This window comes from Oryza sativa, chromosome 4 (assembly GCF_034140825.1).
Source record: "Oryza sativa Japonica Group chromosome 4, ASM3414082v1".
Lineage (NCBI taxonomy): Eukaryota > Viridiplantae > Streptophyta > Magnoliopsida > Poales > Poaceae > Oryza > Oryza sativa.
Genome location: NC_089038.1, coordinates 32,615,970 through 32,639,534, shown reverse-complemented (window position 1 = coordinate 32,639,534; position 23,565 = coordinate 32,615,970). Strand labels below are relative to the sequence as shown.

General features: G+C 49.5%; 1 protein-coding gene across 1 annotated transcript; it reads right to left on the bottom strand.

Annotated features, from left to right (window-relative positions):
- Window positions 1-16,519: 16,519 nt before the first annotated feature.
- On the bottom strand, window positions 16,520-18,281 carry LOC136356241 (uncharacterized). Its single transcript, XM_066309844.1, has 2 exons — window positions 16,995-18,281; window positions 16,520-16,564 (listed from the first exon to the last, which is right to left on the bottom strand). The coding sequence occupies exons 1-2, from the start codon at window positions 18,279-18,281 to the stop codon at window positions 16,520-16,522; spliced, it is 1,332 nt and encodes a 443-aa protein (XP_066165941.1).
- Window positions 18,282-23,565: the final 5,284 nt, after the last annotated feature.

Genomic DNA, 23,565 nt, shown 5'->3' with positions numbered 1-23,565 from the left:
CTGTTTCAATTTAGGGCGATGATGCAATCATGCAAGGCGTTGTTTGTAATTCATTACCGAAAGAGTCTTGCATCCACAAACTAGTCCCGTGTGTCCTCTGTCCTGTCCACCCCTTCTCCACTGTGCACCATGTATATTTCTTTTTCAGGTCAAAGTACGTCCACCATGTGTTTATACACGTCTGGTTGTACGCGCATGGCTCGAGCAGTGCAGGACGCCCGTATCAAGATTGCTAGTTCCCGCAAGTCAGCGAGCGTTTCGCGACGGCAGCGCCTCAGCTTCGCGTCTGACATGGGCCTGCTGGGCCTAGTGACTTTTCAACGGTGATTAACGATGATTCAGTCATGTACGTATATATGCCCCATATGCACGTTGAGTAACACACTCAATTAGTAATAGTATCTCCTAATTGTAATTGGACAATCCACGTACATACATGCACGCAGTGATTAGAACATTTAACTAAACTTTTTAACAGAAGATTAAATTTTTAAATTGAAAATTTTGAAAACTTTCAACTCAAAATTTGAAAACTTTCCACTCAGCATTTGAAAACTTTCGATTTAAATTTGAAAGTTTTCAACTCACAATTTTAGAATTTTCATCTCAAAATTCAAAAACTTTCGATTCAAATTTGAAAGTTTTCAACTCACAATTTTAGAATTTTCATCTCAATTCAAAAACTTTCAACTAAAAATTCGAAACTTTCAAATCAAATTACAAACTTTCAAGTCAAATTTCAAAACTTTCAACTCAATTTTTGAAACTTTTTACTCAAATTTAAAAACTTTCAACTTCAATTTTGAAAACTTTCAACTCAACTTGAAAACTTCTATATCAAAATTTAAAAAGTTGAAATCAAAATTTAAAATTTTCAGCTCAAATTTCAAAATCTTTTGACTACAAATTTAAAACTTTCCATTACTTTTCTAAAAAAAACTGGTAACTGAATTATTTACGTTGTTACTGTTTTAAAAATAATACTAATGACAGTAATTAACACTAATTGCCATAATTAGCGGCGGAAGCGCGCGGACAAGACGTCGAGGAGACGCGCGCGGCTGCGCGAATTAAGCAGTCGGCGCGCACGCGCCTCCTAGGAACCCCCGGTAAGTCCGCGCTAATGCTAGTTAGCGCGCGTGCTGCCGGCGGCGCGCGTTTCAGGCCCAGAAGGCCCAGCGCCGCTGCGTCGGCGCACGCGCGACTTCTCCGCGCTTTTTTTCGTTTTTTTAACCTTTTTTTCCTTTTCTTTCCTACTTTTTTCTGATTTTTTTTATCTTTATCATGTTTTGAGTTTGAAAGTTTATAAATTTTGAGTTGAAAATTTTCAAACCTAAACTTGAAAGTTTTCAAATCTCGACTAGAAAGTTTACATATCTCGATTTGAAAGTTTTCAAAATTTTCAAATCTCGAGTTGAAAGTTTTCAAATCTCGAGTTGAAAGTTTTCGAATCTCGAGTTGAAAGTTTTCAAATCTCAAATTGAAAGTTTTCAAAATTTTCAAATCTGGACTTGAAAGTTTTTGAATCTCGATTCTCGAGTTGAAAGTTTTCAAATCTGAGTTGAAAGTTTTCAAAATTTGACTTTAAAATTTAAAACTTAAATCGAAAGTTTTCAAATCTAACCTAAAATATTTTCAATCTGTTAGTAAAAAAATCTCCCAAAAAATCTCCAGAATCTTTCCTAGTTACCACCATTAGTGTTAACTATATTAACTAATATAGTGGTTAAGACTAAAGGGGAGGAGGGAGTGCTCGCTGTTGGCGCGCACGCGCCAGCTAGCAGCCCCCGTATCGTATAGTTGTATGCGCCACTGTTAACAACAGAATTTGGTAAGTATTCGTATCAGTAAAGGGGATTTGGTCAAGAAGAGTTGGAGGCGGAGATCGAGTTCTGGAACAGAGCAAGAATCGGCTGGAGTCTGAATCGGCTACGGTTAGGATCGGCTATGGCTAGGATCGCCTAATGTCGGGTTAAGCTAAATAAGCCGATACAGTCGATTCTGACAAAAGAACTTGTGCGCGACGTCCGGCTCAGGTTGATGTGCTTCAAGATGATTGCCACGCATGGATAGAGTCCTGGGAAATCAATTGTATCTATTAATTAGGATTATTTATGTAAATTCCTTATAGATAAGTGTGGGCAAGAGTCTGCCGCAAAGACTTGTGATAGTTTAGAGTTTGTTAGAGATAATAGTCGTGTCCGGTATGGGCATATCTTGTAATCCTCGGGTATAAATAGACCCCGAGCCCTATGTAATTTAGACAGACACATTCAATATAATTCCGGCGCATCGCCACCTTTTGCTTTAGTTTTATTTCGACGAGTTCTTGCTTTCGGGTTGAGCTGCATCGGTTTCGATCTTCGACAAGAGGTAAAACTCGTTATGACGAATTATGTTCTTAGGGATTAGCGCTTCCATCTTCATGACACTCGTATCTCATTTATATAATTCGTCAAGTTATCATATATTTTACATAATCTATAGCAGTATCATTGTCTAATCTATCTTCGGCAGACATTTGCACGCAAAAGACAGCCGATTAGGTTAGATCTCAACGTTGATTTAGATTATATAAGATATCTACCATTCTATGAATCTTCTAGCGGCTTGATTGTCTAGATATTGTTCTTCTTTTCATACTTAATGCTGCATCAATCGAGTTTGATCTATTAAGTCGTGCTTAGAATATTGATCTCTAGCCTGCCACCTAGTTGTTGATTAGAATAGCATCGGAGTTTCAGCCGATCGTATCTGATTTAACTACAGTTATCCTATTTGCTTCATTAATATGTTAAATCTGCCATTTATGTTAAGATACTGCCATAACTAAATATGTTAAACTCTTGTTTGATATATTATTATTGCTTCAATATCTTAATATAGAGTAGTATCGGAGTATTAGCCGATACACGCTAGATCTATCTGATCGGCTACGCTATAAACATATATAGTCCTGTTATAGATGTATATTTCGATCTAAGTGATTTATACGGTCTCGGCATGATGACCGATCTATCCCAATCACCTGTGACGGAGCATGGGGCTCCTCACCGGGAGACCGCGCTGGCCCCCCTTTGCCGGTTCGGCCGGGGACCCTAGGTGAGACTCTAAGCTCCCAATCTGTATGTGGAAGGTTCGCGAGACCGGAAGCACAGAAGACACCGGCGATGTATACAGGTTCGGGCCGCTGAGAAGCGTAATACCCTACTCCTGTGTTTTGGTGGATCTGTGTATGAAGCAGCTACAAAGTGTGAGCCAACCTCTCCCTTGTTCTAGGTTCCGAATCTGGAAAAAATCAATCCAAGAAAAAGCTCCCCCTTCTCTCAGTGGTCAAGGTCCTCCTTTTATATCTTAAGGGGATACCACATGCACCATTTCCCTCTTTTTTCTGTGGGGATTTCCCCCACCTTCTCAGAAATAGACGGAGATTTGCATGGTTGCCGTTCGAGTCACCTTCTGATGGAACGGCCCGCACCTACCTCCACTTTCGCCGGGAGCAGGCGCGACGTAGAATCATGGCTGTCTGCTGGCGACATGACCGGTGTCAGAATGGTCACAAATCGGTCATTCTTGTCCACCACGCGTCAGCTTAGCTATCTGCACGTTGGCTCTCCTTCACACTACATTTTGCTTGTAATGGTTAGGATGAAGCCTGGCATATATCTGATCAGGGCTAACGTGCCATCTCTGGGAGGTAACACGCTAGCTCCAGCTGGGGACGAGCGCCTAGAAGCCCTCGTCCTGACGGGATGGGGCGAGGCGTGCGTCAGACCGCCTGCCGCCACCTAACCCGCGATCTGACCGGTCTGTGACTGGTCACAGACCGGATAAACGAGTGCACTGCACTGCGCTACATGCGGTGTGACACGCTCAGCCAAACCGCAATTAATGTGGTTAGGTGAGCCCCACTGTGCTCACCTAACCCATACACGCGGAGCGAAAACCCACGAGGGGTCAGGGCGCCTCGGCCCTCGGGGCCGAGGGGGGTGCAGCCCGACCCCCTCGGGGGGACTAAGAGGAGGGCGAACACATCACCCTCGGGCCCGACGTCCCCCGAGGGTGCCAGGCCACGTGGGCGATTGTGTCTGCCTCAAACCTCTAGTCATGATACTCCCGATCCCATGTCACCGACAGTAGCCCCCGGCGTTATGCCAGGGCGATCGCCCTCCTTAAGGGAAGCGGTCGGGCGTGACGCCACTCCTAAGGCCTGGTGACAGGTGGGACCGGTCTCCACAATTGGGCAGAAAACCAAACGGTCACAAATCACGCACATCGGCAGTGGTAATTCGGCTGTCAACAATGAGCGGTCTCTTCAAGACTGCCACATTACTCGAGTAGCACACGAATCTGGACATGGCGATTCGTTTCATCTGAAGATATGGTAACGTCGCTTCGGTTGGCGAGCGTAATTAACGCGCGCACGATATGATCTACCTCGACCGCCACAACCGCATATCCACCTCATGCGCCGCAAGCGGGCGAATGGGATTAGTGGAAGCGTGGGCGCGAGAAACGAGGGGGCGAAATAGTGGGCGCGAGAAACGAGGAGCCGGGCATAGCGTTGGCAAGGGTATAAAGGCACTGAGGAAGGGACTTGTTTCCTTCCTTTCGCCATTATTCCCCTTGTCTTTGCTGCTTGCGCCCTAACTCCTCCTTTCCTGCGCCCTACCCTCGCCACACGCGCTCGCTCTTAATCTTCTCTTCCTCCGGCGCCATGGCACGGGGCTCCGCTCTGCTCGATGGTAGCGTGCTGCCGCCCTCCCGCATCGTGAGCGAGAGGCAGGCTGGGCTGCCGCGCCGCTTCATGCCGGAATCGGCCACCGGCCGGGAGATAGTCACGCTGGGCGAGGGACGCCCGGCGCCAGACTGTCACGTCCTGATAAATTCATCCCGAATTAAAAATCATTCGCTAAAAGGAATAATAGAATTAATTAAAATTCGAAAAGAAATTGGCAAACACTAAAATACGTACAAGAAAAATTCAAATGTGGCCCGGAGAATTTTTGTTAAATTCTCCTTGGTCTAAAAAGAGCCCTCAAATTTTAGTGGAATTTTCAGAGCACAAATAATAATTATTAAGAAATAAACAAAGTTAAAAAGGTTTATAAAAAGAAAAACCCTAAAAGAAGTCTTCTTCCCCCCCTTCCTCTCTTGGGCCGGCTCGGCCCACCTCGCTCTTTCCCTCTCTCTCCTCCCCGCGGCCCACTCGGCCCCTCCCCCGCGCGCACGCCGCTGACAGGCGGGCCCGCCCGCCACCCTCGCTGACGGGTGGGGCCCACCTGTCATCGCCTTCCTCGCGCCGCTCCCGCCGCCCGCCCGTGCCCTAGCGCCGCCGCCGCCGCGGATTCCGCCGCATCCCGCCATCCCCGCGCGCATTAAAGAGGGGGAAATCACTCCCCGTGATTCCCTCTCCGTTTCCCCCCGCTTTTCCCTCTCTCTCTCCCTCGGATTCGCTCGGAATCTTTCCCCTAAACCTCGCCGGCATCAATGGCGCCCGAGATCGCCGCGGCCGTTTCCTTCCCCTCCGGCCTCTCTCTCTCCCTCCCGGCGCTATATAATTGTTCCCCGTGCCTCTCTCCTCCGTTTCCGCCGCTCGCCGCTCGCTCTCCCCGTCGGATTCGTGCTCGCGCCGTCCTCCTCTCTCTCCGCCGTCGCCGCCGAGCTCCGGTTCGCCGCCGTCGTCGCCCCGGACTTCCTCCCGTCTCGGCGTCACCTCCATCGGCTTCGCCGCGTCGTCGTCGACCTCGTCCGCTCCTCCGTTTCGCCCGCCGACCGCCGGAGCACCGTCGTCCTCGCCGTCCCGAACCGCGCCGCCGCTTTCCTCCACTCCGGTCGTCGTTTCCGCCGTCCTCGTCGTCCCGGGGTGAGCCGTGGACCGCCCCTTTCGCTTCCCTCTCTTCTCCGCTCTCTCGGGCGCCGCTCCGCCGCGCCGGTGGTCGCCGGCGGTGACCATCGGGGCGCGGGCGCGCCGTCTCCCGTCGGCCGTGCCGGCGAGGCCGCCTTCGGGCGCGCCCCGCGGCTGCCAGGTGGGGCCCGGCCGTCAGCCGCCCGCGCCCGCGGGTGCGGCTGACGCGTGGGACCCACGGCGCCGGCCGCCGTCAGCCGCGTGCACCCGGTCCACCGTGGACCGAGAGGCTGACGCGTGGGCCCCACTCCCGTGGACCCGGTCCGCGCGCCCTCTCTCCCGGCTGACGCAATAAATGAGTTTTTAATTAAAATTTAAATGAAGAAATTCGTAAATATCCATTTAAAGAGCATATAAACTTCAAATGGCTATATCTTGGCCATTTGAACTCGGAATTGGACCGTTCAAGTCTCTAATTTTTCCTTAAGAAGTCAAGAACCCATTTTTGTGCTTTGTTTCTGCTGTTATGTGGAGTTTATTAGAGTAAAAGCCGTTTCTTTTCCGTTGGTCGTGTAGACGCTGCAGCTTCGGAAGATCCGCTCTTCGTGGAAGTTGAAGCCGGTGTTTGGGAAAGCGAGCAAGGCAAGTCACATCATCCTTGAGCATATTGAATCCCAGTTTATAAAATTATTTTGATTTAAATTATTGCATTACCGCTTTATTTAAATTCCCGCGTTATCACTGTTTTATTTAGCCATGCCTATTTATCGTTGTTAAGACATTATTATTGCTATTGTTATTATTACCTTGTTCACCCTAGGAAAATAAAACCCCAACTAGTGGGTACTCTATTTATGGTTCCACTAGTATGAACTTAGGTAGATGCTTCGCTGGTTAATTAGGCAACATTAGGTGATTTTATAACTTTAGACTTTGGGAATTCTCATATCATTTGGACACTTTGGAATTGTTGGTTTATGGTGGAATTGGACATACACCTCTCTTCCCCTTTCAAAACCCCTAAAACCTGTTTTCGGTGGGGTTTGGGTGCATGCCAGTTGTGGGAAGTAGCACCCCGGCCACTATAAGGATTAAGCTCGGGCCTCTGTTGCAAAGCACTACCGTACTTCCACATGTCTAGTGGGTAAGGCTTAGTTTGTGGCTCAGTCTGGTTATAAACAAAAGTACACGGATTGGAGATGGATGAAGTCGGGGGTCGATGGACATTCTCCAGGGCAAATGAAGGCTACACGAGCTGCGGCCCGGTAGTCGAGATGTCGTGGCAGAGGGTTGGTGCCCTGCTGCTTGGGGCTCAGTCCTGCCTGCCTGTCCCGGGGGTTCCGGCCGTAGGCAGGATTGGGTCGGTACTCTTGTTTATGGCTAGGATGGGTTGGGAACTATGTCACGTCTTCCGTCCGTATACCGTGGTGGTATGTGGCACGTGGTTACACGTGAGGAAGATGTGTCTTGTGGGTAAAGATGTACACCTCTGATCAGAGTATAATCTATTCGAATAGCCGCGCCCTCGGTTATGGGCAAGCCGAGCAATGTACCCAAGTCAGTGTTTTAATTCTTAAAATTTGCTCAACAACTAAAATGTGGAATGGTTGGCCTGGGTTGGCTTGGGACGAGCTGGGACCCAGGGTCGGGTTGCCAGTTCGGTCTGAATCATCGTAGGCCTTGGGTTAAGGCAGGTTCGTGTGGGTTCACGGCCTTGATTAATAATACTGTGTAGCTCTAGGATCGTCTTTATAAAATGGCTTTGGGCAACTAAGTGACTTTTAAATGCCGTTTACTGCAAAACTTAACCCCTATCTTATTATCCCCTTGTACTCCTTTGCATTAATTGTGCATCTCCGGTGTGGCCTGCTGAGTACTGTGGTTGTACTCATTCTTGCTCAATCTTTTCCCCCCTTCAGTAAGAGAAGCTTTGGAGAAGAAGTCTTAGGTGGAGTCCTGGCTTATACCCCAGTTGAGCGCCTGTGAAGATGGAGCCGTAGGCCCGCTAGTCCGCTGCTGTTTATTTTTGTTTGTCAGGCCTGAAGTACCTTTGTAATAATGTAAATATTATCGATATAATAAAGATGTGTCTTTTATACCATGTTTGTGTGGTGTACCCGGCTTTTCCTGGGACGGGGATTAATACACTGGTGTTCGGGAAAAGGCAATTTTCCCGGTCGCGACAAGATGGTATCAGAGCCATCTCGACTGTAGGATAAGCCAAGTGGATAAAACCTAAGGACATATTTTATAAATAAAACTATTTGCGAAAGTTCCTTTTTTTTCTCCTTCCCCTAATGCTATTTGCAAAAGGTTTACTCCCTTCTTCCTTCTTCGGATTTCCACTAGTACTAGATGGTTAGTTTGCGAAGAAGAAGATGTCGCCAATTGTTCGCCGAAGCTCCGGAAGACTGCAGGATCCGCTAGCGAAGTGGAGGAAGCAGTGAAGCCAGCTGTGAAGCAGTGAAGATCTTGGAGAACCCGTCGCAGAACCTAAGCCACCCTGTAGGGTAGTGTTGTTAGTCGTGTGTTCCTTGCTTGTGTGTGTAGCGCGTGGTTTGCATCGGGGGGTTGTGATGTAACCATGCTAGGTTGTTTGCTTAATCAACTTGCAGAATAAGTGAAACAAACAACACATCAACAAAGAGAGTTAGTTCCTTTAAGGTCCTGTCCCTAGTTCTGGTCTATTCTTTCCTAGCTTGTTTCCTCTCTCACCTCAATCCCTGTAACAGATGTTTAACAGAGAAAAAGGAAAGAATGTCAGAGGGTATGCCTCCAGTAACTCAAGTTTTCAACTCAATCCACCACTGGCCTCAAGAGAGTTAACCAGGGCACACCCTTGGTCCATTCCAAGCATGCCGCTTAGTTCACAGCTACCATTGGTTGGAAGTCAAGACCAAAATCAGTATGTGTTTGATCGAGCATTTGCCACCCAGGTCAATGAGCTTCCAATGCCAGAAGAGGATGTCCCCTTTTGTCACGATTGTAGAGAACAAGGACACTATGCCCTGAATTGTCCATGGGTATATGCCAAAGAAGCCCCTTCCTTTGGTTTAACAGGGCAGACATCGCTAAACCAGCCTCCTCGCACCAAGTCAAGCTTGCAGCCTAGTGTGCAAAGTAGAGAGCCCAATGGAGAGAATCCATTGAATCCCGGGAATTGCTTTCCTCCTAGCCCTTCGTACCACGTGGGGTCACGTACTAAGCAAGCCAAAGGCAAGAAGAGTAAGAATCAGAAGAGAAAAGCGCCGATGCGAACTGAAGAAGAAGTACGTAAGATGGCTATTAGCAGCACCGAATGGCCTCCCGCAGGGATAACTATTCCTAGACGTCAAAGAGGAAATACCTTCCGAGGTGCACGACAGTTGACCCAGCACCTTCTAAGCCATGGTGGCAGAGTATCTGATAGTGAAGGGTCAGATCAAGTCTCCTCGGATGATGAAGATGAGTCTCCCCGACATCTCGGTGAGGAAGAGATGGAATCAAAAGCATGTATCCGTTGTGGAGAAATTGGACACATTGCTAGCATGTGTCTCACACTCTGCGCTTATTGTGAAGAAGACCATCCACCAGGGGAGTGTCCCACCCGCAAGGTCACATGCTTTCTGTGCGAAGGTACAAATCATGTGCCCAAGGATTGCCAACTCAGTGTGTTGTTGACCAAGACCGCAGAAATCCAACGAACGACCCTACGATTGTCTCGTCAGCTAGTCAGCTCCAACAGCAACATCGACGATATCATCCACAACACCAATGCTCCTCCTGCTCCACCTAACTCTGCAATAAATCATAGCAATAATATCTTTAGCACCAACCATTCTCTGCACCGACAGCCTCAGCAAAGAGTTGTCGTCGATGGAAGAAGTTGTGTCTCTCCCCGACCTACTCCAGGCCAAGCAAAGGGCAATCAACCTCAGGAGGGCGATACCAAGCAGAAAACCGTCATCCGCTTCAACCAGCAATCAGAAGGAAGCTTCTCCTGCGAATGATAGCATTATGCAGTCCTATCACATCATCACAGAACCAATCAAGGATGATGCAGTCACTAGAACAATGCCAGCTATATCTCTCCGGAATCAAAATGAGCAGCCATGTTTGTGGTTTTCAGTTTGCTACTTATCATTGTGTAATCGAAAGTATGCAGCAATCATGTAATAAACAAATATATTCATGATTTTAAACAATGAGCTTGCTATGTTTAGGGATGATTCATGTTGAGGATACAATGTACCAATGATAAGCACCTTCCCTTTTTGTTTAAGGCAGTGCCTTGTATTCGTGTAATAAGGGAGAAATGGGTAATACAGACAAGTTCTAAGAGGATTCTTGTGGAAGATGCGGATATGTGATCATATGTATAATTGTTTACTGACAAGGAGACCTAGGGTCTCGTGTCAGAAGAACTATATTATAAACTCGAGTTAATAACCAACCTGTTGATGGAAAAGAAAACCAATTAAACTGTGTTGGGTTAAAAAGCCAATGAGACAGTAGTTGGGGATAGGAGTTTGGATACGCCTTTTACAGATCAAGATAAGGATTGTTGGATGAAACCCATAAGGGTACCCGCCATGCCTCTACATTGATAAGTTCGGATATACCTGCAAACAGTTAAGAAGATCCAGGAGACATCAATATTTGAGAACATAGTAGTCGATGGTTGGTAATTAGTCTATCAGGTATCAGAAAAGGGTCAAAGGTGATATGGCAGAAGAACAATTTGGATGCTCCCCATCTCGAGGAAGCACTAAAGATGATCATCGGCAATTAAACCCTAGTGGCATAGATACAGATAGCAAGCAACGTATTTCCTTGAAGGTAGTCAGTGCAGCTTTTTGACGAACCACATCAAGGTTTCACGGAAAGGCAGCAAGCCAAAGGACCTCATCGTCCCCAGAAGCGTCCGCAATCCACATTAAAGAATACCACCTGTTAGAGATAAGCCGAAAGATGATTGATAAAAGAGATTGGCAAAGACGTTCTCCAGCATGAAAGAAGTAGGCCGAAAGGTGATTGATAAACAGAAACATGCTCTGCATCGCTCAAGGAAGACCCCTGATAGTAATTGCCCCGCAACAGTCACCTTGTCATTAAGTAAGCAAGATGACCTAGGTAAAAGTGTTTCTATGAAGGCAAAGAGTGAAATCTTCAACTCGGTATCAGATGCTGCACGGAGTGAAAAGTGCAAGCACCGGTTACCAGGCAACACCATGTCTTGGGAGATTGTCACGCCCAGAAATTCACGAACCAGAATTTCTAAGCTGAATGTGCATTAAACCCCTGTCCAGGACCGGCCAGGGTACACAAACGACAATTGTTGACATACAGATCCACGTCTTACAAAAATATAAAAGATTACAAATGCAGCGGAAAAAGAGAAAAGCGAGCTAAGCCTGAAGACTTGACTCCTGCAGCGGGCGACTCCATTCCACAGGCATCCTTGACGGCAGCGACGAAACCAACCTCTTCGAGACATCTTCAACTGAGAAGGACTTCAACTCTGGTGTGGGGGAAAAGAGAGCAAGACTGAGTACTACCCACTGTACTCAGCAAGTCACACCGGAAGAGGAGGTATGATGCAAGATATATCCAAGGGAGGCTAAAGGTTCTTTTGCATAAAGCCGGCATTTCAAAGCAGTAGTTGAAAGCAGTAAAACAGTTGTAGTAATTAATCCATATTAACCAATCACTGTCCAACGTTACACCACGTTGCAACAGGCCCAAACCACCACCTGACCTAACCAGTTCCAAAAGCTAACTAGGGTGAAACTAATCACGGTGAATCTGGTCGACCGCCCATAACCGCGGGCACGGCTATTCGAATAGTTTTACTCTGATCAGAGGTGTACAACTGTACCCACAAGACACAGCCCCACGACACGTTCCCGTGCGCCGACATGCCACCACGACATACCGGAAAGAGGCCGTGACAGGACCCTTCGCATAACCCCCTCTAACCGATCGCACCACACCTTAGGGTTCGCCCCCGTCCCCAGCAGGCAACGGGCAGCCCCCCTTTCGTGCCGCGGTGAATCCGGCAGCCGATCAACCGGACACCCCGGCCGACCCAACTCCATCACGCCCACCCTCGCCTGGGTACGTCGGCTAGAGAAAAGCTACACTACAAGCCCAGCCGTTGCCCACGCTGGCTTGTGGTAAGTACGATAAATTCTTCCAGGGCATCCCGCGAACCGGTCCTTAATCGCCATGGGCACGTCTAGCAAAACCATGCACCCACAGCCCACCATGTAGTGTATTTTAATTAGCCAACACCATTGCGGTGGCACTAATCCAAAGCTATTGCCAATAATCAAGTCTATGCTTTAATGTGGTCCCCTTTTGTGCACTAGTTGAACTAAGCATGGCTAAGCATCTCCTAAACCAACATCTAGTCATTTTAATACCCAAGTTATCATTGGCATAAGGGAAACAACATATAGCTGAGTAATAGGACCCATCCCACATGATATTGTAAAACAATGCAATATTTAATAGAAATGCGGGACATTTGTAAATTAGGTACAATATGATCAATTGCAATGTATGACTTGCCTTGCTCTCGCACTGATGGAACCACAGCAACGTCTTCGAGAAACTGCGGATCGACGAAACGGGCGAAATCTACGCGACAAACAAAGCACACAAGCAAAACATGCTATAAGACTACTGAAACAGGAAACAAAACCATTTTTAATGGATTCTACACATTTTTCTTGATTTACTGAGACTTGAATGGACTTAAACGGAGCTCGGATGAATTAGTTATGAATTTTAGAAGATTCACTGTGTTTTTACTAATAAAGAAAAAGTCCTTAATTAATTATTGCGCAATATATTCCAGGGCTGACGTCAGCACGGGGTGGCGCGGCGCCGACAAGCGGGGCCCACCGGTCAGCGGCACGGGGAGAGAGAGGGGAAGGGCGCTGGTACACGGGCCCACTCGGCAGCGGCTCAAGGGGGGGGCACGGCTGGCAAGCGGGCCCCACGGCTCCGGCTCCACGAGCCGATGTACCGGCCAGGCCCGGCATCAAGCCGGCCGGGCGGCCATGGCAAGGCGGCGGCGCGGGCATGCGACCGCCAGCGACGGCGAGCGGCGGCGCGGGCGGCGGGCGGCGGCGCGAGCGGCGGCGCGGGCGGCGGGCGGCGGCGCGAGCGGCGACGACCGAAAGCGACGGCGAGGGCGCGAAGAGGGCGGCGGCGCACGGGGAAAAAAAAAGAAGGAAAGGAAGGGGAGGGAGACCTCACCGGAGGGGCGGCAATGGCCGGCGGAGAAAAACGAGGGAGGCGGCGAAGACCGGTGATGCCGAGGTGCGGACGAGCGACGGCGACACCTAGGGAAAGAGAGGAGAGGAATTAGGGCGGAGGAAAACCCCCACAGCGACCATCCACGCCGGCCGGAGTCGGAGGGGAGAGAGAACTCACCGACGACGCGAGGGAAATGGGGTTTCGGTGGTATTCCGGTGACGCAGAGCAGCGGCCGGGAAGGGTCTTGCGGCGGCGAAGCTAGTGGTGGCGGTGGCTTAGTGCGGCGGCGGCTCTAGCGACGGCGGCACACGGCCGGAGTGCGGCGACGGGCGGCGGCGTAAGTGGCGGCGGTGCGAGCTCGGTAGGGGGCACGGGATGGAGCGGTGAGAGCGAAAAACGAGAGAGGAGGGCATGGGGAGCATTTTATAGGCGGAGGGGGAGGCGGACGTGGCCGGGAGGCGCTCCGATTTCGCCGGCGACGTGGGGGAGGAGAGAGAGAAGGTGGGGGGAGATTCAAAATCGAATCCCGCCCCTCTCGTGCGCTGGCGCGGCCGGGAGACGCGGGGAGAGGGCGGCGACGTGGCGTGGGCGCGGCGACGTGGCGTGGGCGCGGGGAAAGCGGAGGAAGTGGGTGCGGCGGCAGCGGTTTCGGCGGGACGGCGCGAGCGGGAGAGGCGGGAGGTGGGAGACGGGTCCGACAGGTGGGCCCCACCTGTCGGCGACCCCGGGAGGGAGGGAGGCGGGCGGCCGGCTGGGCCTCGGCCTGCGGCCGGCCCAGCAGGGAGGAGGGGGAGGAAAGGAGGAGATGGGCCAGCGGCCCATCCGAAAGAAAGGAGGAAAAAGAGAAAAAAAAGAAAAAGAAAAAAGAAAAAGGATTTTTTTTTCCTGGAATTAAAATTGCACTTTGGTGATTTTTAATTGGTTAAAATTATTTCTAGGGCTCTGAAAATTCCACTAAAAATCCTGTTAGCATATTTTGACATGTAGAATCCAAGAAAAATTCCACATGCCGATTCCGATTATTATTTGCATTTATTACTTTAGGGTTTCTCTCTAGGTTAAATTAAACAATTTCTTCGGACGATTTATTTTATGAATTTAGAGCAAGGGAGGGGAACTTCAGGGCGTGACAAACCTACCCCCCTTAAACAGAATCTCGACCCCGAGATTCGGAAGAGCTGGCGAAGAGGTGCGGATGGGCGGCCTTCAATTCATCTTCTCTTTCCCAGGTGGCTTCTTCTTCCGAGTGGTGGCTCCACTGAACTTTGCAAAACTTGATCACCTTGTTTCTGGTCCTTCTCTCACTGGTCTCGAGGATACAAATCGGCTTCTCCACATAAGTCAGATCTTCCTGGATGTCAATGTGCTCTGAGCTAGCTTGTTCCTCAGGTACCCTCAAACACTTCTTCAGTTGAGACACATGAAACACATCGTGGATACCAACCATATTAGATGGGAGCTCAAGCTGGTAAGCGACTTCACCTCTGCGTTCCAAGATCCTGTATGGTCCCACAAAGCGTGGTGCCAACTTGCCTTTGGTTTGGAAGCGGTGTACTCCCCGAAGCGGAGTGACACGAAGGTACACATAATCCCCTGCTTCGAAAGTAAGCTCTCTTCGGCGGTTGTCAGCATAACTCTTCTGTCGAGATTGCGCAATTCTTAGCCTTTCTCTGACAGTCCTAACTTTCTCCTCTGCTTCGGTTAACACTTCTGTCCCAAACAGTTGGCGCTCACCTGTTTGATCCCAGAAAAGTGGTGTGCGGCACTTTCGTCCGTACAATGCTTCAAACGGTGCCATTTGCAAACTGGACTGATAACTATTGTTGTAAGAGAATTCCGCATAAGGCAGACTTTTATCCCAGGCTCCGCCAAAGTCAAGCGCACAGGCTCTCAACATATCTTCCAAGATTTGATTTACTCGCTCGGTCTGACCATCTGTTTGCGGATGATAAGCCGTGCTGAAATTCAAACGAGTCCCCAATTCTTCTTGCAGTTTCTGCCAGAACTTTGAAGTGAACTGACTCCCTCGATCAGATACTATCTTCTTAGGTACCCCATGCAGACACATGATTCTCGAGAGGTAGAGCTCCGCCAACCTTTTGCCCGTATAGGTAGTGTGTACTGGAATAAAATGAGCAACTTTGGTGAGTCGATCCACGACCACCCAGATTGAATCGTGCCCCGACGACGTTCTGGGCAAACCTGTTATGAAATCCATTCCGATTTCTTCCCATTTCCATTCCGGGATCTGAAGGGGTTGTAGCAGTCCTGCGGGCCTCTGATGCTCTGCTTTGACTCGCTGACAAACATCGCAGAGTGCGACGAATTCGGCTATTTCTCTTCTCATGCTGGCCCACCAGAATTTCTCTTTGAGGTCCTGGTACATTTTAGTACTGCCGGGATGAATTGAATACTGAGTTTGATGAGCTTCTGTGAGTATGAGATCCTTCAGTTCTTTGTCGTCAGGCACACACAATCTTTCTCCCAACCAGATTGTGCCATTCTCATCCTCATGGAAATCTCGAGCTTTTCCAACCCTCATATTCTTTTTCAGCTCAGCTATTTCAGGATCATTTACTTGAGCTGCTCTGACTTGATCCACGAGCGTAGGCCGGGCCTCTAGGGCAGCTACGTACCCGTGTTCTACGATGCCCAAATTTAGGTGCTCAAGATCTTGCTGCAATTTGTCACACATGACTTCGGTATATACTGCATTGCAATAGCTCTTTCTGCTCAGAGCATCTGCTACCACATTTGCTTTGCCTGGATGATAGTGTATCCCCATGTCATAATCTTTAATCAACTCCAGCCATCTTCGTTGCCGGAGATTTAAGTCGGGCTGGGTGAAGATGTACTTCAGGCTCTTATGATCAGTGTAAACTTCACAGCGGTTGCCAATAAGATAGTGCCGCCAGATTTTCAGAGCATGAACCACTGCTGCCAACTCAAGGTCATGAGTGGGATAATTGGTCTCGTGTGGGCGCAACTGTCGCGAAGCATATGCGACCACTCTGCCTTCTTGCATCAACACACATCCCAATCCTTGGCGAGATGCATCACAGTAGACCTGGAAGTCTTTCGTCTGATCTGGCAGAATTAGAACTGGTGCGGAGACTAACTTCTTCTTGAGTTCTTCAAAACTTTGGTTGCACTCAGCTGACCATTTGAATTTTTCATCTTTCTTTAGCAACTGTGTCATGGGCCTGGCAATCTTAGAGAAATTTTCGATGAACCGACGGTAATAGCCCGCAAGTCCAAGAAAACTCCGGATCTGAGAAACTGTCTTTGGTGGGGTCCACTTTGTAACTGACTCCACATTTGATGGATCCACTGCCACGCCTTGAGCAGAAATGATGTGACCCAGAAATTTGACCTCCGATAACCAGAAGTCACACTTGCTAAACTTGGCATATAGTTGGTGCTCCTTCAATATCTCGAGTACCAGGCGGAGATGCTGCTCATGTTCCTCTTCTGATTTTGAATAAATAAGTATGTCGTCAATGAATACCACGACAAACTTGTCAAGAAACTCCATAAACACTTTGTTCATCAAGTTCATGAAGAAAGCCGGTGCATTGGTGAGTCCAAAGGACATAACCGTGCACTCAAACAACCCATACCGAGTGGTGAAGGCTGTCTTGGGAATATCCTCTTCCCGAATTCTCAACTGATGATAGCCTGATCGTAGGTCTATCTTGGAAAACACCTTAGCTCCTTTTAGCTGATCAAACAGGTCATCAATTCTTGGCAACGGATATTTGTTCTTGATTGTGACCTCATTAAGGGCGCGATAATCCACGCACATCCTCTTGGTCTTGTCTTTCTTCTCCACAAAGATAACCGGAGCACCCCAAGGTGAAGTACTCGGTCGGATGTACCCTTTCTGCAGCTGTTCGTCAACCTGCTTCTTGACCTCTGCTAGCTCATTAGCTGCCATTCTGTACGGCCTCTTGTAAATTGGAGCAGTCCCGGGTGCCAAATCGATCCGGAACTCGATTTCTCTCTTCGGTGGCATTGTAGTGAGGTCTTCTGGGAACACCTCAGGATACTCTTGTACTATAGGAATATCCTCCAACTTCCTGGGACTTTTCTCCACTGTTTCTGTCTGACCCTCAATAGCAGCCTGATTCAGACTCGCTACGGACTTCTGCGACGCTGGGGAACGGAAGGTGATCTTCCCCCCTTTGTCGTTGGTTAGGGTGATGGTGCGGCTTGCGCAGTCAATCACTCCCTTGTTTCTGGTCAACCAATCCATTCCAAGAATGACATCCAGGTCTTTAGATTCGAGAAGGATGAGGTTGGATAGAAACGGTGATCTTTTGATCTCTATAGTCACCGAGGGGCAGTAGTGTGCTGTCCTCATATCATTTCCAGGGGTATGAACCTGCATCGGTATTTTAAGTTCCACTACCGATAATCCATGTGTCCCAGCAAATCTTTTGGAAATGAAAGAATGCGAGGCACCTGAATCAAAGAGAACTGTTGCTGGATATGAGTTCACTGGAAACGTGCCCAACACGACCTCTGGTGCTGCCTGTGCTTCCTCTGCAGACACATGATTGGCGCGGGCCTGGATGAACCTGGGTCCAGTGCGATTCAGCTTCGGACACTTGCCAGCAAAGTGGCCGTGCTTGCCACAGTTGAAGCAGGGTCCTGGCTTTCCTACAGCCCCCTTCTTGGGTTGTTCTGACTGAACTGACACAGTTGGCGGATCTGACTGAGCTGGTGCCATTAGTGGGGGTGGAGTCGAGTTGTGGTTGCGCTGCTTACTGTTGTTGTGACTGCCACCGTTGTAATCGTTGTCGAAGTTACTCGGGTGATAGGGACGGTGCTGACAGACGATCAGGGTGGAAGGCCCACCTAGCTGTCCCGTCATGAAGCGAGGCTTCTGATTGTTCCCCTGAGGAAAGCTGATCTGAGCTGCCTTTCTTTTTCGGTCCATTTTGTTGCGTTGCTCTTCCTGACGAATAGCCTTGTCCACAAGCTTCTCAAAGTCCTCATAAACTCCGGAGATTAGCTGGTTGGTCAATTCATCGTCGAGCCCAAACAAAAACTTCTCCTGCTTCTCAGCATCGGTGCGCACGTCCTCAGGGGCGTAGCGCGCAAGGCGGTTGAACTCATGCAAGTACTCTGTAACTGACATGGTTCCTTGCTGGAGCGCACGGAACTCTCTCTTCTGTTGTGCCATAATCCCTTCAGGAATCTGTGCCTTCCTGAAGCTTTGACAAAACTCTGCCCAAGTAACCTCCGTTGCATCTAGACGGGTCGCCACGTAGTTATCCCACCAGGCAGAAGCGGGACCTTGCAACTGGTGTGTAGCAAAAGCAACTTTCTCTTGGTCGTTGCATTGCAGTAGGTTCAGCTTCTTCTCAATAGCACGGAGCCAGTCGTTGGCCTCCATTGGGTTGGTGGTGCTTGAGAAAGTGGGTGGCTGGATACGAAGAAAGTCTAACAGTTTGGACACGTGTGATGGTGGAGGACCAAACTGCTGGTTCTGTTGCGCCTGCTGCAACATCTGATGGTAATGTTGCTGCATCTGTTGCATCATCATTGTCATCATTTGAGTGACTGTTGGGTTTTCGGGCGGTGGAGATGATCTGCTGCCAGATGCACCACTGACATGAGCTCCATCGGTCTGCTCTTCGCTGCCCCTGGCGTCGCTGGAGTCACGGGGATCATTCCTTGTCTTCACCATCTGGAGGGGATAGGTAGAAATAAGAGAAAGGAAGAAAACGGATGGCTCGGAAACTAATTTTTCTTATGAAATTAAGTGCCATTATCTTAATCTGGATTAAAACACTGAAAAAGAGGCACACAATTCCTAATTAAGGCTGTCATACCACTCACACATGATATCGACCGCCGACTAACCCACAAGCAACAAACCTAAGCACGGAAACTAGCAAGCAAACAAAACTAAGAAGACGATAAAGCTAAGGGCGGCGACTCTGAAGCTTGGAGCGGCGCTTGCGATCGAAGAACAGGTCTGACATCTAAAGAGTACAGAGGGATAGGAACCAACACATGCTCAAAACCAAATTAAATAAAGCAACAAATGACTAAGTAACTCGCCGAGCATGATGATTTTTATGCATAGAACATTTTTCATGAACCCGGATAAAGACACTAATGCGACTGACTAAACCATAGCTTAATGCATAAACTTGTTGCATGGAAAATGATGCGCATAAAATTGCCCCATCGAACATAGACACGACCTAATGCATATCACCCGATAAATTCCCAACTGACTGTCAAATAAACTCCAAATAAACTTTTACCAAACCCTAGACTGTCCCTAGTCGAGAAATCCAATTAAATAAGCGACCAAGATTTTTCCCACAAACTCAGAAGAACAAAACCCCAAAATTTTTCCCGAAACAAATCCAAGTGCAAAAAGCATATGCAGATGAAGAGGGGTTCAGAGGGCTCTTAGGTTTCCAGTTGGCTTGTCCTACGGTCAAGGTCGGCTCTGATACCAACTTGTCACGCCCAGAAATTCACGAACCAGAATTTCTAAGCTGAATGTGCATTAAACCCCTGTCCAGGACCGGCCAGGGTACACAAACGACAATTGTTGACATACAGATCCACGTCTTACAAAAATATAAAAGATTACAAATGCAGCGGAAAAAGAGAAAAGCGAGCTAAGCCTGAAGACTTGACTCCTGCAGCGGGCGACTCCATTCCACAGGCATCCTTGACGGCAGCGACGAAACCAACCTCTTCGAGACATCTTCAACTGAGAAGGACTTCAACTCTGGTGTGGGGGAAAAGAGAGCAAGACTGAGTACTACCCACTGTACTCAGCAAGTCACACCGGAAGAGGAGGTATGATGCAAGATATATCCAAGGGAGGCTAAAGGTTCTTTTGCATAAAGCCGGCATTTCAAAGCAGTAGTTGAAAGCAGTAAAACAGTTGTAGTAATTAATCCATATTAACCAATCACTGTCCAACGTTACACCACGTTGCAACAGGCCCAAACCACCACCTGACCTAACCAGTTCCAAAAGCTAACTAGGGTGAAACTAATCACGGTGAATCTGGTCGACCGCCCATAACCGCGGGCACGGCTATTCGAATAGTTTTACTCTGATCAGAGGTGTACAACTGTACCCACAAGACACAGCCCCACGACACGTTCCCGTGCGCCGACATGCCACCACGACATACCGGAAAGAGGCCGTGACAGGACCCTTCGCATAACCCCCTCTAACCGATCGCACCACACCTTAGGGTTCGCCCCCGTCCCCAGCAGGCAACGGGCAGCCCCCCTTTCGTGCCGCGGTGAATCCGGCAGCCGATCAACCGGACACCCCGGCCGACCCAACTCCATCACGCCCACCCTCGCCTGGATACGTCGGCTAGAGAAAAGCTACACTACAAGCCCAGCCGTTGCCCACGCTGGCTTGTGGTAAGTACGATAAATTCTTCCAGGGCATCCCGCGAACCGGTCCTTAATCGCCATGGGCACGTCTAGCAAAACCATGCACCCACAGCCCACCATGTAGTGTATTTTAATTAGCCAACACCATTGCGGTGGCACTAATCCAAAGCTATTGCCAATAATCAAGTCTATGCTTTAATGTGGTCCCCTTTTGTGCACTAGTTGAACTAAGCATGGCTAAGCATCTCCTAAACCAACATCTAGTCATTTTAATACCCAAGTTATCATTGGCATAAGGGAAACAACATATAGCTGAGTAATAGGACCCATCCCACATGATATTGTAAAACAATGCAATATTTAATAGAAATGCGGGACATTTGTAAATTAGGTACAATATGATCAATTGCAATGTATGACTTGCCTTGCTCTCGCACTGATGGAACCACAGCAACGTCTTCGAGAAACTGCGGATCGACGAAACGGGCGAAATCTACGCGACAAACAAAGCACACAAGCAAAACATGCTATAAGACTACTGAAACAGGAAACAAAACCATTTTTAATGGATTCTACACATTTTTCTTGATTTACTGAGACTTGAATGGACTTAAACGGAGCTCGGATGAATTAGTTATGAATTTTAGAAGATTCACTGTGTTTTTACTAATAAAGAAAAAGTCCTTAATTAATTATTGCGCAATATATTCCAGGGCTGACGTCAGCACGGGGTGGCGCGGCGCCGACAAGCGGGGCCCACCGGTCAGCGGCACGGGGAGAGAGAGGGGAAGGGCGCTGGTACACGGGCCCACTCGGCAGCGGCTCAAGGGGGGGGGCACGGCTGGCAAGCGGGCCCCACGGCTCCGGCTCCACGAGCCGATGTACCGGCCAGGCCCGGCATCAAGCCGGCCGGGCGGCCATGGCAAGGCGGCGGCGCGGGCATGCGACCGCCAGCGACGGCGAGCGGCGGCGCGGGCGGCGGGCGGCGGCGCGAGCGGCGGCGCGGGCGGCGGGCGGCGGCGCGAGCGGCGACGACCGAAAGCGACGGCGAGGGCGCGAAGAGGGCGGCGGCGCACGGGGAAAAAAAAAAGAAGGAAAGGAAGGGGAGGGAGACCTCACCGGAGGGGCGGCAATGGCCGGCGGAGAAAAACGAGGGAGGCGGCGAAGACCGGTGATGCCGAGGTGCGGACGAGCGACGGCGACACCTAGGGAAAGAGAGGAGAGGAATTAGGGCGGAGGAAAACCCCCACAGCGACCATCCACGCCGGCCGGAGTCGGAGGGGAGAGAGAACTCACCGACGACGCGAGGGAAATGGGGTTTCGGTGGTATTCCGGTGACGCAGAGCAGCGGCCGGGAAGGGTCTTGCGGCGGCGAAGCTAGTGGTGGCGGTGGCTTAGTGCGGCGGCGGCTCTAGCGACGGCGGCACACGGCCGGAGTGCGGCGACGGGCGGCGGCGTAAGTGGCGGCGGTGCGAGCTCGGTAGGGGGCACGGGATGGAGCGGTGAGAGCGAAAAACGAGAGAGGAGGGCATGGGGAGCATTTTATAGGCGGAGGGGGAGGCGGACGTGGCCGGGAGGCGCTCCGATTTCGCCGGCGACGTGGGGGAGGAGAGAGAGAAGGTGGGGGGAGATTCAAAATCGAATCCCGCCCCTCTCGTGCGCTGGCGCGGCCGGGAGACGCGGGGAGAGGGCGGCGACGTGGCGTGGGCGCGGCGACGTGGCGTGGGCGCGGGGAAAGCGGAGGAAGTGGGTGCGGCGGCAGCGGTTTCGGCGGGACGGCGCGAGCGGGAGAGGCGGGAGGTGGGAGACGGGTCCGACAGGTGGGCCCCACCTGTCGGCGACCCCGGGAGGGAGGGAGGCGGGCGGCCGGCTGGGCCTCGGCCTGCGGCCGGCCCAGCAGGGAGGAGGGGGAGGAAAGGAGGAGATGGGCCGGCGGCCCATCCGAAAGAAAGGAGGAAAAAGAGAAAAAAAAAGAAAAAGAAAAAAGAAAAAGGATTTTTTTTTCCTGGAATTAAAATTGCACTTTGGTGATTTTTAATTGGTTAAAATTATTTCTAGGGCTCTGAAAATTCCACTAAAAATCCTGTTAGCATATTTTGACATGTAGAATCCAAGAAAAATTCCACATGCCGATTCCGATTATTATTTGCATTTATTACTTTAGGGTTTCTCTCTAGGTTAAATTAAACAATTTCTTCGGACGATTTATTTTATGAATTTAGAGCAAGGGAGGGGAACTTCAGGGCGTGACAGAGATGATCCAATGGGAAAGAACACATCAAGGCTGAAGGTGCACAGGAATACGTTGAATGCTAAATGATGACAACATGAAGAGAATAGCGGAAAGTAAACTGAACATAAAGAAAGTGAATCTGAGTTGCTTGTTCGTGGGAGCTATTCCCAGTTATGAAACAAGTGATATGTTCGAAGATAGTCTACAGAGGTCAGAGTAAAATCACATCTAACAACGAAGCTTCAAATTTGGCCGGATAACGACCAGACAATAAGAAGTCCAGCAGTAAAGCCATTTGGGAAGACGTCAAAGCATGTCCAGTGGGATAAGTTGGTTCTCTTGGGAAGCATAATTCAAAGGCAAAGTTATCGACCCTTGCATCAAATAGCAGAAGTAGCTATCACCCGGAGACCAGGAAAGCTAATATGAGGCAGTTGGTGGCGAGTTAGAAGCAAATGACAAGCATGGTATCTTAGTAATGACGAGCTGATCTCGACGCATGACATGAAGTGGGTAACTTGTATGAGGTTGACTCCAAAGATATGAACTATGCAAAGTTCTGGAACTGAAGCCCCATCTTCAAGTGCCACAATCCAGTCGAAGTCAGCTAGAGGTGCAACCAGGGAAAAGTCAGGTGAAGAGAAGACTCCATCTGCAACAGGAGATTGAGCCAAGCAGTCCAGAGTGGAGAAGTTTTGTTAGGCAAGTTCGTTATAAAAGATGCGACGGAAGAAGTCGGACAAGAAGAGAAGACCGCCCAACCTATCTTCTTGCTAGCCTCCTCGAATCTCGGGGACGAGATTCTTATAAGGGGGGTGGATTTGTCACGTCCTGATAAATTCATCCCGAAT

Bases quoted from the DNA above. Each gene is read 5' to 3' on its own strand.
- LOC136356241 (XM_066309844.1), bottom strand. From the start codon at position 18,281: ATGGCACAACAGAAGAGAGAGTTCCGTGCGCTCCAGCAAGGAACCATG. The intron at 16,565-16,994 runs GTTGACGAACAG...ATTCAAAATCAG, and splicing joins TAGCAGAGGTCAAGAAGCAG to AAGAGGAACATGAGCAGCAT.